This window comes from Triticum aestivum, chromosome 5D (assembly GCF_018294505.1).
Source record: "Triticum aestivum cultivar Chinese Spring chromosome 5D, IWGSC CS RefSeq v2.1, whole genome shotgun sequence".
NCBI lineage: Eukaryota > Viridiplantae > Streptophyta > Magnoliopsida > Poales > Poaceae > Triticum > Triticum aestivum.
In genome coordinates this window covers 54,136,945-54,155,353 of record NC_057808.1, presented here as the reverse complement: position 1 = coordinate 54,155,353, position 18,409 = coordinate 54,136,945, and the positions used below count along the sequence as shown (strand labels likewise).

At 43.3% G+C, this 18,409-nt stretch overlaps 1 protein-coding gene across 1 annotated transcript; it reads left to right on the top strand.

Moving 5' to 3' along the window:
• The first annotated feature begins 1,085 nt into the window (after nt 1–1,085).
• LOC123119404 (cullin-associated NEDD8-dissociated protein 1) lies at nt 1,086–14,420 on the top strand. Its single transcript, XM_044539208.1, has 29 exons — nt 1,086–1,266; nt 3,022–3,104; nt 3,191–3,360; nt 3,764–3,971; nt 4,436–4,601; nt 4,706–4,835; nt 5,073–5,187; nt 7,731–7,888; nt 7,970–8,093; nt 8,295–8,345; nt 8,428–8,510; nt 8,778–8,862; nt 8,942–9,043; nt 9,121–9,219; nt 9,296–9,406; nt 9,488–9,571; nt 9,655–9,795; nt 10,189–10,281; nt 10,396–10,517; nt 10,602–10,764; nt 10,845–11,081; nt 11,523–11,771; nt 11,857–12,042; nt 12,135–12,281; nt 12,379–12,495; nt 12,604–12,772; nt 13,553–13,630; nt 13,717–13,855; nt 14,070–14,420. Exons 2-29 carry the CDS (start codon nt 3,069–3,071, stop codon nt 14,164–14,166), a joined length of 3,660 nt encoding a protein of 1,219 aa, XP_044395143.1. The 5' UTR covers nt 1,086–1,266; nt 3,022–3,068; the 3' UTR covers nt 14,167–14,420.
• The last annotated feature ends 3,989 nt before the right edge of the window (nt 14,421–18,409 follow it).

Genomic DNA, 18,409 nt, shown 5'->3' with positions numbered 1-18,409 from the left:
TATCCGGTCGTATTTTGTCGTCCAACGCAGTCCCGCATTGGTCCGCCGACGCATTCGGCTGTCCATTTTCGAACTTAATAATGTGTATATCAATAAATACTCTTCCACATGATTTTTATTAGTTTTAGTCGTTTATGTAACACCGGTTAAAGTGTATATCAAGAAATACACTTCCAAATGATTTTTATTAGTTTTAGTTGTTTATATAACACCTATTTATGCATTTCTTTTTAACAAGATTATTATATCAACGCACGGATTATCATCTAGTATTTTTAAAACTACGAACGTCTTTTCAATTCCGTGAATATTTTTAAAATTTGCAATTTTTTTTCAAATTCCAAACACACTTTTTTTTCAAATTTATAACATTGTTTTATAATAGATGAACATTGTTTTCAACTCGTGAACATTTTTTAAATTTGGGTAAATTTAAAATTTGACTAATACTTTTTGAGTTCACCAACATTCTTAAATTCATGAATATTTTTCTATTCATTGTTTTTTGAATCTATGAGCGTTTTTTGTCTCATGAACATCTTTTAAATTCAGGAACTTTTTTTAGTTCACAAATATTTCCCAGATTCATGACTTTTCTCAAGTTTGTGAATTGTTTAAAATTTATCAACATGTTTTAATTCGGAAATATTTTTCAAATTCTTAAAACAATTTTCAAATTAGTGAATATTTTAAAATTAACAAATGTCTTTAAACATTTTTATATATAAAATTTTCCGAAATATATAAAAAGTGAAAATATATAAAAACTAGAAAATCCTTATTTTCAAGTAAGAAAAAGTACTCTTTTCGATCCGAATTAATTGACGTAGCCTTATACTACATGTGAGCGAACTGGTACATTGTTTTTTTGAGGGGTGAGCGAACCGGTACATGTGCGGTGTGACAGAGCGAGCACTCTCGTTCAGGCGATACATACATATCACCGCCCAAGGATGCTCAGTCGAGTCCAATCGTGCTTGTTGGGCCGTGTATGTCTAAACTTCCAGGCTCGGCCCACTTCATGTTTTTTTTTACGTTACACATCCGCAATTGGTAGGGGGAAGTCACGTCTCGGGGATAAAAGGGAAAAGGCTTTCAGGCTTTAGCGAGGGTTTCTCCTGCTGTTGCTGCTACAGCTTCCCATCCCCACCTCTCCGGCGAGCGCCAGCCTTTCCCGGCGAGGGTTTGCTCCGATCGGAGCTCTCAGGTGGCAGATCGCCGCGTCCTCCGCCCTGTCGCCCGCGCCCCCGCGCCTGCGTTGAAGAGGTAGGCTTCTCCTCCCTGTCGGCTTCACGCTACCATCTTCCGCCGCTCCCCCCATCCCTCGGTCTCTCTCGTGCGACGCTCGACGCTCTGTGGATCTCGCCGACTCGTCGCGGGCGCGCTTCAGCGTCGCGGCGAAGGTTCGGTGCCTCTTCCCCCATGCGCTCGGAAGAGCAGGGAGCGCTCTGCCGCCCTTCCCCTCACCCTTCTCCCATCGTCGTTCCCCTGCTCCTATCCACTCCCTCTCCTGTTAGTTGCACAGCATTGCCGGCTGTGGAGGTCAAGCTCCCGTTCCCCAACGTCCTACTCCCCTGTATGAGCACTGTTTTTGGTTTGATTTTCTTACTCTGAAGTTATTTTGATCTGAAATCTGCATAGGGTTGATCTGACGCACCTTGGACTATTTAATTGATGCCATGCTAAAACTAATGCAAATGATGTCTACATTTGACAGTATGCTAAATCTGACACAAATGATGTTTATATATATTATGTGATACTAAATCTGAGGCCATACCTTTCTTTATTAGTTTGTTAGAGACTCACGTGATGTTTATCTTAGATGATGGTGTTTAACGGGCTTGGTTCATATATGTGAATGTAATTATATAATACTAGGTGCATAATTGAACCGCTGCTGTTCTGTCTTGTGCGCTTGGCGCGGATTTACCGGGTTAAGCTTAGGTTTGGTGTTTCGCTCGGTTCGATGCTGAAGTGGTCTGGGTGTCGGGGGCGATGGTACGGATCGGCATGGTTAATGCTGAACCGTGGCCTGCGCTACATGTCATTGCTCTCTAACGGCTTAACTTTTATTATGGTGATTTGTCATGTATCGAGTTGGGAAAACCACTTGGTGTGAGCGATTTTGGTTTGAAATTTCATCTGTTACCATATTAATAACGTCAGTGTTGTGTACTCATGTTTAGCATGGAGTATGTGCATACGGTGTATGCGATGTCTGTAATTGCACACGAGACTTCATGTTGTGCTAATTTTGGCTTGTTGCTGGTGTTAGAAGTATATAAATGAACAAGTGTTAATGTCGTTCTTATTTGTCCTGTTCTAAGTATTAAATTGCTCGAGGTGTAGATTTATGCCTTTTTTTATCTTGTTTACAAATTAGTTTTGTTAGTTGTTTAGGGCGAAAACAGTAACATGATGTGGAATGCTTTCTTTTCTGTCAAGCGTGGCTCTGGAGTTAAAAACATTCTTCTCATTAGGAAAATGAAATCAATTTTGCCATTGTTTAGGGCCTCCTACCACTTTTATCTGTTACTTGTATGCATTACACCAGCTGAACATCAAACTGTACTTACGGAAGCTGGATGCCCCGTGTACCCTCTCATGCTCCATGGCCACTACTTTATTGTCTTACTGTTCAACCATAACAACGGTTTAATATGTCCTTATTGACCTAACAAACAAACAACCAGATGAATCCCCTCTTTGCCTATTTTGCAAACATTTTGACTTCTATCCACAATAGTGGGAATAAGTAATTAATATATTTTCATACACGTAGCGCATGTGGTAGGCACATAGGTGTGAAGTGAGCCGTCAGGTGTTCGATCTCCACATTAGATTGTTTAAATATTTTTCTGCTTGTTTTTTCTCCATCTAGCGTACTTGTCCTACTCCCACCAGAATGCATCCACCACCGATTCTGTTTGGGTTGGCACAGTTTTAAAATCTATGCACTTAGCAACACATATGCTATTAGGCTGTTGAACATTTCTCATTGCTTAATTTGCTTTTTAGATTACCGAATATCTTCGTGAAGAGGACTTGAACACAGGTTTGGTGCAATGGCGAATATGAACATAACCGGCATCTTGGAGAAGGTATCTATTACACCAATTTACATTTCTTGAAAAGGAATCCTCAGTTTTTGCTCGGTAACATTTTTGTTCTTTGTATGTGCTTTCAGATGACAGGGAAAGATAAAGACTACAGATATATGGCCACATCAGATCTGCTTAGTGAGTTGAACAAAGAGAGTTTCAAAGCAGACCAAGACCTTGAATCAAAGTTGACTAATATTGTTCTTCAACAACTGGAAGATGCTTCAGGAGATGTTTCTGGTTTAGCTGTGAAATGGTACCTTTCCTTTAAAATACTTTCTTATTTAATCCATTGTTTGTGTTCTTGATGTCTTACCATGCTTGCATGGTGTGGGATTGGGGAAGTAAGGATTTTGCATGTTAAGATCTTGTTATTGTTGATTATCCCCTCTGTCCTGCTAGAATTTGGGAACATTCTGATTATGCTACTCGCTATGTTGTTGTACCTGTCAGATGTGTTTAGCCTGCTATTTTATCTTTTAAGATGGCATCATACCTCCTTTTGTCTTCAAGATTGCTTATTCATTTTTAAAGTTTGTTCTGTTTTCTTATGCATCAATTATTGGATCTGCGGGGTTACTTTTTTCAGAGAAATTTGATTACCGATTGTTTCCCCTACATCCGTTCACTACATTTACTCTTATTTTTTTGTTGGTTAGCTTGGCTCCACTTGTTAAGAAGGTAAGCGAGGATAGAGTAGTGGAGATGACTGACAAGCTTTGTGATAAATTACTCAATGGAAAGGAGCAGCATCGTGATATTGCCAGTATAGCTCTGAAGACAATCATTGTGGAAGTTACTACGGCATCACTTTCTGAAAAGATTTTAGTTTCTCTTTCCCCGCAGCTAATCATTGGTGTCACCAGTGTAAGTTTTTTAGTCTGTTTCGTGTTTGCCAGAATTTCCCTTGGGTTATCTGTATGCCCCTTAAGTTTTATTATTTAGATGTTCCACAGAAAAGGTAATGCAATATTAAGTTAAGTATTAGCTGGAAAATCAGCAATAAATTACGTACACAGTTTGCAGAATTTATTTGTGAATGTTTAATATATCCTTTAATTAGGGCTGTTTGGTAGCATTTGGTTTACATTCATTTCTTCTTACCTTTATATGTTGCCTCTCGTTCCTTTATCTGGATGTACAATTGTACGACAGACTTGCCATATGGTTATGAAAATGAAACTTGTAAATACATTTCTAGGTTTCAAGGGTTTGTAACATAAAGCCTACCCCAACTTGTTTGGGACTTGTTTTTACTTGTTTCATGGCTCATCAGTTTGTTTTTAAAATTAAATGCAATTGTCTTGATACATTTCTTCTTTTGTTGACAGGGAAAGAGTGCTGAAATTAAATGTGAATGTCTTGACATATTAGGTGATGTGCTTCATAGATTCGGCAACGTGATCACAAAAGATCATGCGTTTATGCTCACTGCACTTTTAACCCAGCTGAGCTCCACTCAAGCAAGTGTCAGAAAAAAGTCAGTTACGTGCATAGGTACGCCTGAATGCATATTGCAATTATTTTGATTGTTAATGCTTGCAAATGATTGAACAATCTTAGTTAATTTACAGTGACTAATGTGTCGCTTCATGTTGCAGCATCGCTTGCTCCATGTTTGTCGGATGATCTATTAGCCAAGGCGACGTCGGAGGTTGTCCAATTGCTGAAAAATAAAAGGGCAAAATCTGAAATAACCCGAACAAATATCCAGATGATTGGTGCTCTCAGGTATATGCTTTGACCTTCCAACTGTTGCAAAAATTTGTTCATAACAGCTTGTAGGAACTATCTAAATTCAAAACTGGCTAGTTCAAACATTGATAACATATCTAGAAAAAAAATCTGGCTGGATGATATAATACCCAGGGATAAATTATTTTTGGATGAAGGGAAGTACAAGAGATTTGGTAGGCTAAATTCATTTGATCACTGCAAACTCATAGTTTAATTTATTTTGACCTACAGTCGGTCAGTTGGATACCGGTTTGGACCACACCTTGCCGAAGCTGTTCCTTTGCTCATTAGTTATTGTACAAGTGCATCAGAAAATGATGAAGAGCTCCGTGAATACAGCTTGCAGGTGAAAATTTATGTTAAAGTTCATACTTTCGATTACTCTTACCATTTATTTATTTATGTTAAAGTTCATACTTATGATGAAGAGCTAGGGCCCTACCGGATCTAGGGCGTAGGTTGTAGGGGAAGGAGGGGGAAAGACGAGGGCTGGTATGCGGCGGCCGGCGGCGTGGCACCGTCCTTGTGATGGAAGCAGCGGCGACGAAGGCAGGAGGCGGCTAGGGTTTAGGTCCCCCGGCTCCCTATGGGAAGCCGAGCAAATTATGATTGCTTCTTGCTTGATTAGATTGATACATCTCCTCTCCTTATATAGAGAGGTTTACTTGACTCCTAAGCAAACGATCCTAATACGATAAGATAATTGGGCTAAGCCCCTAATTAAGATACTTGGGCCATAACCCACTGGGCTAAGCCCCTATGCCGGTCATAACACTTCTCCCCGCCTGCACAAACAACTCGTCCTCGAGCTGTAAGGTGGGGAAGCGCGTGCTGAACTCCTCGAGGTGATCAACCAGCGTCAAACACCTTCGCGACAGCTGGGGCGGCAAGGTCGGCGGCGACGGCGTCCTCCTGGATGTAGTCTGCAACCTCCAGGTAGAAGAGTCGCAATTGAAGCACAACCCTTGGCGGCGACGCTTGAGTAGCTCGGCCGAGGTGAGCCGGCGGAGCGGGTGCGCCGTGGTCGCGGCGAGGGGTGCCGCGGAAGCCTGAACAGGCCGACCCGGAGCGGGATCTGGCCAGGGTAGTGACCCAGCGGCCCGGGACGGTGACTCCTGTTGGACGGCCACCGCGCGGCGCTCGAACGTGCGGGCGTAGTACATGGCCGTCTGGATATCCTGGGGTCCCTGAAGCTCCACGTCCACGCGGATGTGATCTGGAAGTCCACTGACGATGAGGTCGGCCCGCTGCTGCGCCGTCACGCTCGACGCGTGGCATGCCAGGGTCTGGAAACGGTCGGCGAAGCCCTGAACCGTGGAGGTGAAGGGAAGGCGGACTAGCTCCGCCATGTGGCTCCCGCGGATCGGGGGCCCAAAACGAAGGAGGCAGAGCTCGCGGAAGCGCTCCCAAGGGGGCATGCTGCCCTCGTCCTGCTCGAGGGCGTAGTACCAGGTCTGGGCTGCACCGCGGAGGTGGTAGGATGCCAGCCAAGTGCGCTCCGACGCGAGCGTGCGCTGTCCACGGAAAAACTGCTCACACTGGTTGAGCCAGTTAAGCGGGTCCTCCGTGCCGTCATAAGTGGCGAAGTCGATCTTGGCGAACCGTGGCGGCGTCTGGGTCGGCGCGCCATGGCCGACTGGCTCGGCGGTGCGGAGCAGGGATGATGACGGCGCCCGATCAACGGTGGGGAGATCGTCATAGGCCCCCGCGGAGCCGGACGAGGCCCCAGACTGCAGCGTGGGTACCGGTGGGTCCCCGGCCTCCATGTAAACTGGCGGTGGCGACGTCCCGGTTAGCCAGGCCGGGATCTGGGACGGTGACGGCGGAAACCGGACCTGCTGGATCGGGAGGCCTCCCGGTGTGGACTGGCCCAGTCCGGAACTGGGCGGCGGCGGTGGGAGCTGGACTGGCGCGGAAGGCGCGGATGGCGCCGCGAGAACCGACGCGGGCCACTGCGGCCAGAACGGCACTGGGGCGGGTGGCGGCTGGAACGACGGATGGGCCCCGGCGATCGCCGCTGGTATCGAGTACCAGGGCAGGTGCAGCAGCGGCGGAGGCGGCCCGCTGGGGTGCCCCGCTTGGAACGGCGGCAGCGGTGGTCCGCCCATTGCAGGCGCGCCCTGGGACGGCCACGGCAGCGCGGGGTGGCCGTAGGCGGCGGTAGTCGCAGCCGGCGGAGGTGCGGGCGGCCCGGCCAGGTACAGATGGATGCCCTGGACGGCCGTCACGAGATCCCGCAAGATGCTGGTGACTTCTTCCGGCGTGAAAACGGCGGTTGTCGGCGCGGTGGAGGTGACCGGGGCCGGCGGCGTGGGGGAACTGGCGGTGGTGACGGAGACCGGGGCCGGCGGCAGTGGGGAACCGGCGGTGGTCAGCGGTGCGGTGGTGATGATTGGCAGCGGCGGCGTTGGCGTTGACGAAGACATGATCGAGCCCGAGTCTCTGGATACCAAATTGGTAGGAACTAGGGCCCTACTGGATCTAGGGCGTAGGTTGTAGGGGAAGGAGGGGGAAAGACGAGGGCTGGTGCGCGGCGGCAAGCGGCGTGGCGCCGTCCTTGCGACGGAAGCAGCGGCGGCGAAGGCAGGAGGCGGCTAGGGTTTAGGTCTCCCGGCTCCCTAAGGGAAGCCGAGCAAATTATGATTGCTTCTTGCTTGATTAGATTGATACATCTCTCCTTATATAGAGAGGTTTATTACTTGACTCCTAAGCAAACGATCCTAATACGATAAGATAATTGGGCTAAGCCCCTAATTAAGATACTTGGGCCATAACCCACTGGGCTAAGCCCCTATGCCGGTCATAACATGAAAATTTATGTTAAAATTCATATTTCGATTACTCTTACCATTGCTTCTCTGTGGCTATAAATTACCTCCCATCTTGTAGGCCCTTGAGAGCTTTATGCTCAGATGTCCAAGAGATATTTCCCCATATTGTGATGGTATTTTGAATCTTGCTTTGGAATATGTAAGCTATGATCCTAATTACACCGATAGCATGGAGGAGGATACTGATGATGAAGTACAGGATGAGGAAGATGATGAGTATGTTACTTATATTCTTATAATACTGAAATTATGTTTCCTATTAAGCTAATTGAACCATCTTTTAACATTTTCTCCCAGTGAGAGTGCGAATGAATACACAGATGATGAGGATGCAAGCTGGAAGGTTCGCCGGGCATCAGCGAAGTGCCTGTCTGCAATTATAGTATCTCGTCCTCAAATGTTGTCTAAGATGTATCAGGAGGTATGTTGATGGCAGCAAGTAAAACCACCATACTGTGCTTTAACAATCTCGTTCTTCTTGACAGCATGATTCCATTTTGTCCATAATTGCCAGTGTTGTTTTTGAGCCGATTCCAACCATTTATTACCTGTTTTGAAAATTAACTACTCAATGAAGTGCCTGGCTCTATGGAACTTGGTGTAATTTATTCGGTTGTTGCAGGCTTGTCCAAAGTTAATTGACCGCTTTAGGGAAAGAGAGGAGAATGTAAAGGTAACCGCATGGCATTGCATTGCTAAATTAGATTTGAATTGTCATTGTATGTCAATCTTACGAAGCTTCTCTTTGATCCTAGATGGACATCTTCAACACATTTATTGAGTTGTTACGCCAAACTGGCAATGTGACAAAAGGACAGGGCGACATTGATGAGTCTAGGTAAAAAAAATATTTGTTTTATTACCTTTTACCCCATTTTTACCAGATTCTTATAGAATTTATGGTAAGTACTAGATGATGCAGCTGTTTCTCTCGTTGGATTAATAGCCTAACTGAGCCTATGTTGGTTAAAACATGGCATGGCTCTTATTTGGATACAAAAATCATTATCTGGTTGACTTGTTATGCTTAGTGGGAAAGTGTTTGTTTATTGTGATTGCAAGTTCTGTGCACTGAGCCTGTATTGTCATTCGTTTTACTTTGCAGCCCTAGATGGTTGCTGAAGCAAGAAGTACCCAAAGTTGTCAAGTCTATCAATAGGCAGTTGCGTGAAAAATCAATCAAGACAAAGGTTTGTTCTTCAACTGTCTTGCAAAGCGTCTGTATGGCTCACCATCATGATTTAATTTTTTTGTTGTTGGCATTTTCAGGTTGGAGCATTCTCAGTATTGAAGGAGCTTGTTGTTGTATTACCAGATTGCCTTGCTGATCATTTTGGGTCACTTGTTCCTGGGATTGAGAAGGCTTTGAATGTTAGTGGGTTTTATTTTCTGTGTAGCTTCTTGTGTAGGATTTATGTTTGTTTTAACTCACTGTCTATTTTGTATAGGACAAATCTTCTACCTCCAACCTGAAGATTGAAGCCCTTGCGTTTACTAGGATTGTTATGGCTTCACATTCGCCCTCTGTGTTTCATCCATACATCCAGGTATTGTAGCTACTATCTTTGATTTTAACCACTCTTGTGTTGTTACTCATTACTGAATGCAAAATAAAATTTCCAGGCACTTTCTGGTCCAATATTATCTGCTATTGGAGATAGATATTACAAAGTCACAGCTGAAGCTTTGCGGGTGTGCGGGGAGCTCGTCCGAGTCCTCCGTCCAAACTTTGAGGTCAGCCTTATACTCCATGTGCTGATGTTATGAGCACCCAGTTATGGTGGTATTTTAAATTCTCATTCTGCTGTTACACAGGCACGTTCCATAGATTTCAGGCCATATATTAGTCCAATCTATAAAGCTATATTGGGCCGCTTGGCGAATCAAGATCAAGATCAGGTTTAGATCACTCTCTACGTACCTCTCTCTCTCTCTCTCTCTCTCTCTCTCTCTCTCTCTCTCATGTGATTCTGTTTTGCCAGGAAGTTAAAGAGTGTGCCATATCTTGCATGAGCCTTGTGATCGCTACTTTTGGTGATGGTCTCCAGAGTGAATTACCGTCATGCCTTCCCATACTTGTTGATAGGATGGGCAATGAAATAACACGACTTACAGCTGTCAAGGTAAGCAGTCAACCACACCTTCAGAACCAAAACTAATAGCGACATGATGGTAAATGTTGACTTGAACTTTCAGTGTTCTAGTCAATGGTAGAAAAACAAATGTAAATGTTTTGGTCAGTGCATCTTGCTGAGTTGCTTGGGATAGAGATGCTTTTGTGGTGGGTTCATTGATTTAAAGATAGCTTTAGTACAATGTCCATAGTATACCAATCTATTTGTGTGGGTCTTGTCTACAGTTGTAGTTGTACACCCTGTCATCATTTGCTTAATGCCCACTGGTGGTGTTTTCAGACAGTTTTGTTTATTCTCTGTTTTCCTGTACTAGTTGATTGTACGCAGATTCACTCCTTTTCTTGGTTCTGTTGCATTTTCAAAATTTTCATTCCTTTACAGGCATTTGCGGTGATTGCGAATTCACCTCTTCGGATTGATCTGTCATGTGTCCTGGACCATGTTGTTTCTGAGCTCACAGCTTTCCTTCGAAAGGTAAAGATGCATTATACACATTGTTTGTTTTGATTTTGAAACTTGAAAAAACATGTATGTTAAACAGAGCATCAAGATTGAAGACTAACTTCTTTTGCTGCCCCCTTTCAACAGGCCAACAGAGCCCTCAGGCAGGCAACATTGGGGACCCTAAATTCTTTGGTTGTCACATATGGTGGTCAAATTGGCTCGTCCTCTTATGAAACGATAATAGCTGAACTTTCTACTCTCATAAGGTTTTATCCTCGCTTAGCTTTCTTCAACAAATCTCCATTTTCCGCCTACCAGGAAGACTGATGTTGGATTATTTATTGTGGCAGTGACATTGATTTGCATATGGCTGCTCTTGCATTGGAGCTGTGTTGCACAATAATGGTTGACAGAAGATCCATTAAAAATGTTGGTTTAGCTGTGAGACATAAAGTTTTGCCCCAGGCCCTTGTTTTGATCAGGAGTGCTCTGTTGCAAGGACAAGCACTACAGGTATATATTTTCATATCTAAATATAAATACCAGATTTCTTCTTATTTTCCTACCGACAGATGACATTATTTCTATTGCAGGCACTACAGAAGTTTTTTGCTTCACTGGTCCAGTCTGCAAATACAAGCTTTGAAACTTTGTTGGACTCCCTTATTTCAACTGCCAAGCCATCACAGTCAGGCAGTCTTTCCAAGCAGGCACTATCCTCTATTGCACAGTGTGTTGCTGTGCTGTGCTTAGCAGCTGGTGATCAGAAATGTGCATCAACTGTTGAAATGCTTAAAGGCATTCTAAATGATGACAGTTCAACTAATTCTGTAAGGCTTTTCCTGACCATGCATGCCTTCTGTTCACCATATTTGCGCATTTATATCATGTCATACTTGTGATCTTTGACATAACATGCCTTTATTCATTTACGCTAGCTTAAAAAAAATCATTCATGGGCATCGTCTATCTTGTAGCATTGTGAAATTGGGATACTACATGTTCTCTGTTTGTTTCATATGTGGTCCACTGTTCTAATAGTTTACGTGTGTGCTACTCTTTGTGCCCTAGTCTAATCATCTTTAAACTTTGAGCTGTAATTAGGCAAATTGTAATGTCTTGATGGTAGGGTTAGTGCTTTGTCATATAGGCATCTGCAAATCAATATTATTTGCTATTGGTTGACTGCATACTTATGTTTGACTCGAAGATATATTATTACCCTTCTCTTGGTCATTTTTAATTGCTTCTAATTCTAATGTGTTTTCCAGGCTAAACAACACATGGCCTTGTTATGTTTGGGAGAAATTGGAAGAAGGAAGGACCTCAGCAATCATGTTCAAATTGAGAACATTGTCATTGAGTCATTCCAGTCACCTTTTGAGGAGATAAAGTCTGCAGCATCGTATGCTCTTGGAAACATTGCTGTTGGCAATCTATCCAAGTATTTGCCATTTATCTTGGATCAGATTGACAATCAACAGAAGAAGCAGTATCTTTTGCTTCATTCACTGAAAGAGGTAGGTTTCTAATGGAATTATTTTTGTAAAAAGTACCTCCCATAAGCCTGCTGTTTAATTTGTGCTCTTATGCAATATCTATCAGGTAATTGCACGTCAGTCTGTTGATCATACTGGCCAGAGTGAGCTGCAGGACTCAAACATTGTGAAGATATTGGCGTTGCTCTTTAATCACTGCGAAAGTGAGGAGGAAGGAGTTCGGAATGTGGTTGCTGAGTGTTTAGGAAAAATTGCACTGATTGAACCTAACAAATTAATCCCTGCTCTGAAGGTGTGGAGTGTGGACATCAGCAAAGTTACACCCCCATGTTTCATTTACTTTATGATATGAGATCTAATGTGACATTTCATATAATTTTGTAGGAACGTACATGTAGCCCAGCAGCAAACACAAGGGCTACAGTTGCCATTGCTATAAAATATTCAATCGTTGAACGGCCTGGAAAGATAGATGCAATCATGTACTCTGAGATTTCTACTTTCCTTATGCTAATTAAAGACAGTGACAGGGTAATTTTACTTTGAAATAGTATTTACATCCTTAAAACTAATGTTTGCAAATAATTATGTGGAGATGACGATTGCATTTGTTGTTTGCACTTTGCAGCATGTGAGACGTGCAGCTGTCCTGGCGTTGAGTACTGCTGCCCACAACAAGCCAAATTTGATCAAAGGTCTTCTTCCTGAATTACTGCCTCTTTTGTATGACCAGACTGTTGTGAAGGTATCATTTCCTATTTTTTTGCTTATTTCTTATCAGTACTTATGGTCTGGCCTCTGGCAACGTTACATATAATTTACAGCTAGGAAGTAACGTTTTCCTTCTTTGCAGCAAGAATTGATCAGGACAGTTGATCTAGGGCCTTTCAAGCACGTCGTTGATGATGGGCTTGAACTTAGGAAAGCTGCCTTTGAATGTGTGGACACATTGCTGGATAGTTGTCTTGATCAATTGAATCCGTCGTCCTTCATCGTCCCTTTCCTCTTATCTGGCTTAGGTGGTAAGTACAGTTTAAGACATTATATATTTCATCATGGTATTTTTAGTGTGTTTGGTTGGTGCCTGGATTAGGCCTGCCAAGAAATTGGTAGACCTTAATATTTTTCCTCTCGCTTGGTTTGGTGCCGATTTTTTTGGCTATGAGGGGCTGTTTGTTTTTTGCCAGAGACATTTGCCAAATGAGGGCACGCCAAATAATTGGCGGGTGATTTCGCCGCGGAGCCTCGACAACAATTTGGCTTAGATGTAGACTAGAAGAATTAAGGTGGGCTGGGTGCACCAAAACACTGGCGCTCATCCAAACGGCCTCACAAGCCTGGTCAACGACCAATATTTTGGACGGGTAGCTGAGGGAAGCAATCCAAACAGCCCTTAGTGCCCTCACCCATTCCTCTCAAAGATTGTTGCCAAATAATTGGCCAGGTTTCCTTGGCCAGAAAATGGCAAGCCAATTTTTGCCCATGTTTGACAGGGCTGTATGGGGCATCAGCCAAACATAGTCTTTGTCTCAATTTCAGTGTAGCGATATAGGCCTGGACTGCATAGAACCGGTGATATTGAACGTACCTTTATTATTTTGACAAGGTACTTTATATCTATAGCATGGCTTTCAGTTTTTCTTCAGGATAAATGGTCCACATTATCTGTTGTTATGTGTTTCTATTTTTGTTTCTTTCTGAATCCTAAGATGGTATATCACCTATATTATCATATTCTTGTTGAATGTGTATTTTGTGTAGAACATGCTAATCAGTTGTTCGTATCGTACTGCTTATTGTAGATCATTATGACGTAAAAATGCCCTGCCACCTGATTCTCTCAAAGCTAGCAGACAAGTGTCCTTCTGCTGTTCTTGCAGGTTTGCTGTAATCAAGGATCTTCAAAGTGATGTTTCATATGTTGTGACTGCCCTTTCTAACATTTACTATTATGATCCTGTTTCAGTTTTGGACTCGTTAGTTGAACCTCTTGAGAAAACAATCGTCCACAGACCCAAGGGTGATGCAGTGAAGCAGGAGATTGATCGCAACGAAGACATGATCCGCAGTGCTCTTCGAGCAATCGCCGCTCTAAGCCGCATCAGGTAAGGCTTGATTCTGCCCTACTAGCTGACGGCTGATTCTGGTTTAGATCAGACTTGAACTCTCTGCCATGCTTTTACTTGTTCATAGTTACCAAAACAAGACTGCACTAGCCAGTCCACTGGTGGCCATAACCTCCTTTTATGCTCGTCAAAATAACATCGCTTTAGTAGGCATGACCTAACCAGTTTCTTTGATCCCGGCTTTGATCAACAGTGGCAGCGACTACAGCATGAAGTTCAAGAATCTGATGAACAAGATAACGGCCACCCCTTCACTTGCCGAGAAGTACAACTCGGTGCGCAGCGAATGAGAGCTGCAATTTTTTTTTGTATATGTTAGGAAATAGGCGAGTCAAGTGCCAGTTCCGAGGCGATGATCCAACCAAACCTCCCATTACAGTGCCCTTTTTGGCTGAAAGGTTGTGCTGCGAACAAAGGGGTGTTGAATACCCTGCTTTGTTTTTCCTGTACAAAATCTGGTGGTGAACCATTACACACGGTTGTGGTTATGTACTCCAGGTAATGCGAAACAATGCGTCCTGGTCGGAGCATTGTGATTCTGTGTGCTCTGGATGTATTCGGAGAGTACTTTGGTAAGCAGCTTTGAGACTAGAATTCGGCCCGTGGAACGTAGTCATGATTCACCGTCACGACAATCCGTTCACGTACCCGACGAACCCACGGCTCAGCGGTGCGTCGGCAGTTTGGCACCCAGCTATACAGGGTGTACACCGTTTGATGTCAGGACGATGACACTCAGCATGCAGAATGGGCAGTGCAGCATATTATATTGGCTGCGGCTGTTGCTACCCTGCGGAGGCAAGGGCCGGCAACGAGGTGCCACAGTTAGGATCCTGTGCAAAAAAAAAAGAGAGCAAAACTTGAAGCAGTTTAGCTAGATGTAAGTTTATGTAATGTGCTATACAAGATAGCTTCGAAGGTGATACCTAATCGTCTAAAGGTATTATTGCTGGATATAGTCTTGGAGGAGCAGTTTGCTTTTGTGCCTGAGAGGTTCATTACTGATAATATCATCACAGCATATGAATGCCTGTATTTCATGAAGCGCAACAAGGCAAAGAAGCATCAATCATGCGCCTTGAAACTTGATATGATGAAAACGTATGACAGAGTTGAATGGCCCTATTTACGGGCAATTATGCTTAAGCTGGGTTTCAATACTAAATGGGTGGATATTGTCATGAATCTGGTGAGCTTAGTTAATTTTTCTGTTTTGTTCAATGGGAAGAAACTAGAAGAGTTTAAGCCATCTCGTGGAATTCGACAAGGGGACCCATTGTCTCCATACTTGTTCTTGTTGGCAGCAGAGGGCCTTTCGTGCCTCTTAGAACCAAGAAGTGAGTCATCAAACTTAAGTGGGCTTCAAGTGACAGCATCGGCGCCATCGGTAAACCATTTATTATTTGCAGATGACTGTCTGCTGTTTTTCAAGGCGAATGGTATGGGAGCAACGGAGGTGAACCAAGTTTTTTTTTTTCCGAAGGAACACAACGCATTCCATTAATAAATTAAAACGCTGGACATATCGCCAGCTACAACATCTGATACAAACTTGGGAAATTGGCCTAGCCAACTTTCAGAACAACCATCTTCCATACAAACACCATGTACTGCTAAAGTGTGAGCCGTTACATTACAATGCACTATGGAAACATCACTTAAACCCACATGTATGAGAAATTTAACCTCTTTAAACAAAGTGCCCAGAGTTGATAGGTCATATTCATCACTAAGTATAGCTTGCATCAACACCATGCAGTCTGTTTCAAACATCACCTTTTGACAGCCCATTTGAATAGCAGCATGCACAACTTGTTGAAAGGCTAAGAGTTTAGCATGTAGTGGCTCTGAAACGTACTTCAGGTTACCTGCTCCTGCTGCCAGCAGCATGCCTTGGTCATTCCTGAGTGTGAAGCCCCATCCACCAGATTGTGTTGCTTCAATGAAGGCCCCATCAGTATTTATCTTCATGATTCCTGCTGGTGGCGTCTTCCACTTTTGGATTGCTTCCTTTGCTTGGTGGCTTCTCGCCTTTTTACCTTAAAGCAATATGACAAATGGTAATCAATAAAGAAAGCTATGTCTGATATATTTCTCATCGTATCCCCATTATTTACTTTGTTTCGTTCATGCCACCATAGCCATAAAAGAAGGCACACTTTCACACACTCCTCAAGCTTTAGTTTAAAAATTTCTTCTAACACCATTTTTGAATCAGAGCATAGGAGAATTTTTAGTCTAACATGTTCCAGTAAAGATACTCTCCATAATGCCTTAACTCTTTTGCATTTAAGAAAAATATGCCCCCCATCCTCATCTAATCTAAAACACATGGGGCATCTAGTATCCATGGGAATACCTTTTCGTTGAAGTTTCGTCCGCAACGGGAGACTATAAGTGGCCAGCCTCCATAGAAAATGTAGTACTTTATTTGGAAGAGGGAGCGCCCAAAGTTTCTTCCAGTTGAAGTCTGACATCTCCCCCTCTGCATTAGAAGATGATGTTAGTCCGGAGGATGAATCCCTGGCTGCATTGTCAATTGCCACCTTATATGCAGATTTGACAGAAAAAGCCCTTTCTTATCAAAATGCCAGGCAAGGAAATCACCTGTATCGTCTTGGAGGGGAATCTGAAGAATAATCTTTGCATCCTCGGGCCAGAAGGTCTACCGAATCAGATCTTCATCCCACTGATTCGTTATGGGGTTAATTAGTTCAGACACCTTGGAGAGCAAATTGTTTCCCTTTGGTGATATTACTCGCCTTGTACTACCTCAGAGGATCCAAGGGTCACACCAGATTCTAATGTTTTCTCCGTTCCCAACCCGCCATATTATCCCCTTTTTTAATAATTGGACTCCCCTCAGAATACTTCGCCATGCATAGGAGATGCCCGCACTTGGAGTTGCTTGCAAAAGCGAACCATTAGGGAAATATCGTGCCGCTAGCACTCGTGAACAGAGTGAGGAGGGGTTCTGAATGATGCGCCATGCTTGCTTGGCCAGCATGGCAAGGTTAAAAAAAATGTAAGTTCCTAAAACCTAATCCTCCATCCTTCTTTGGTTTTGTCATTTTGTCCCAGCTTACCCAATGAATTTTATTCGCTTTGTCCATTTGGCTCCACCAGTAACGATTGATCATAGAACTTAAGTCCTCACAAAATGACTTTGTGAGATCAAAACATGACATGGCGTAAACTGGTATTGCTTGAGCAACTGCTTTAATCAATATCTCCTTGCCTGCTTCTGATAGAAGTTTCTCATTTCCTCCCCGAATTTTCTTCCAGACTCTCGCCCTTATAAAGTTAAAGGTCTTCGTTTTGTTCTTGCCTATGTATACTGGTAGGCCTAAGTATTTGCCTGAAAAACCTTCAATGTTGATGCCTAAAATCCTCTTCATCTCATTTCTTTTTCTTTCCTCTGTGTTCTTGCTAAACATTATTGCTGATTTTTCCTTATTGATCATCTGCCCCGAGCATGCTTCATAAATATGTAAGATTCTGTTCACTTCTTGGGCTGCATTGGCATTTGCCTCCATTAGCAATAACGAATCATCTGCAAATAATAAGTGGCTGACACTTGGGGCTTGCCTACAAATTTTAATCCCTTTCAATCTTTGATTTGCTTTTGCTTTATGTAACATGGCTGAGAACCCTTCAGCACATATGAGGAACATGTATGGAGATAGTGGGTCTCCCTGCCGTAATCCCCTCCGCGGTTCAAACACTTCTGTGACATCTCTATTGATCTTCACTTGATATTTAACTGTTGTAATGCACTTCATCACTAGCTTAACCCAACTCATGTTAAATCCCATTTGGATCATCATATCATTTAAGAATTTCCATTCTACCCTATCATATGCTTTACTCATATCCAATTTGAGTGCCGCGTAGCATGTGCCTCCCTTTCCTCTTCTACGAAGAAAATGCGAAAGTTCATACGCCAATAGGATATTGTCTGAGATCATGCGCCCCGACACGAATGCACTTTGATTCAAGGATATGATGTCAGGTAGAATGGTTTTTAGTCTACGCGTTATCACCTTGGAGACCACCTTGTAAAGTACATTGCAGAGACTTATTGGTCTCAAATCTTTCAAATTTTCTGGCTTCGCTGTTTTCGGGATTAAGACAATCATCGTATTGTTCCAGCCTTCTGGCATTTCGCCACCATTCAGGACATTGAGCACCTGCGACGTTATTTGATCCCCTATAGTTTGCCAAAACTTTTTAAAAAAGATTGATGGCATCCCATCAGGACCAGGAGCTTTCAAATCTCCAATGTTGAATAAGGCCTCCCGAATCTCCTTCTCTATGTATTCAGCGCAAAGGACTCTATTCATGCCTTCATTTACCTTTGGATTTATTGCTCGCAAAATGGCCTCATTTTCCTGCCCGGCTGTGGATGAGAAGAGACTATAAAAGTAGCCCGCAATGTGATTTTTCAGTTGCTCCTCTCCCTCTATCCAACTTCCATCTTCCTTCTTCAGCCTTCGAATTGTGATTTTGCGTTTTCTTTCCGATGCAAACGCA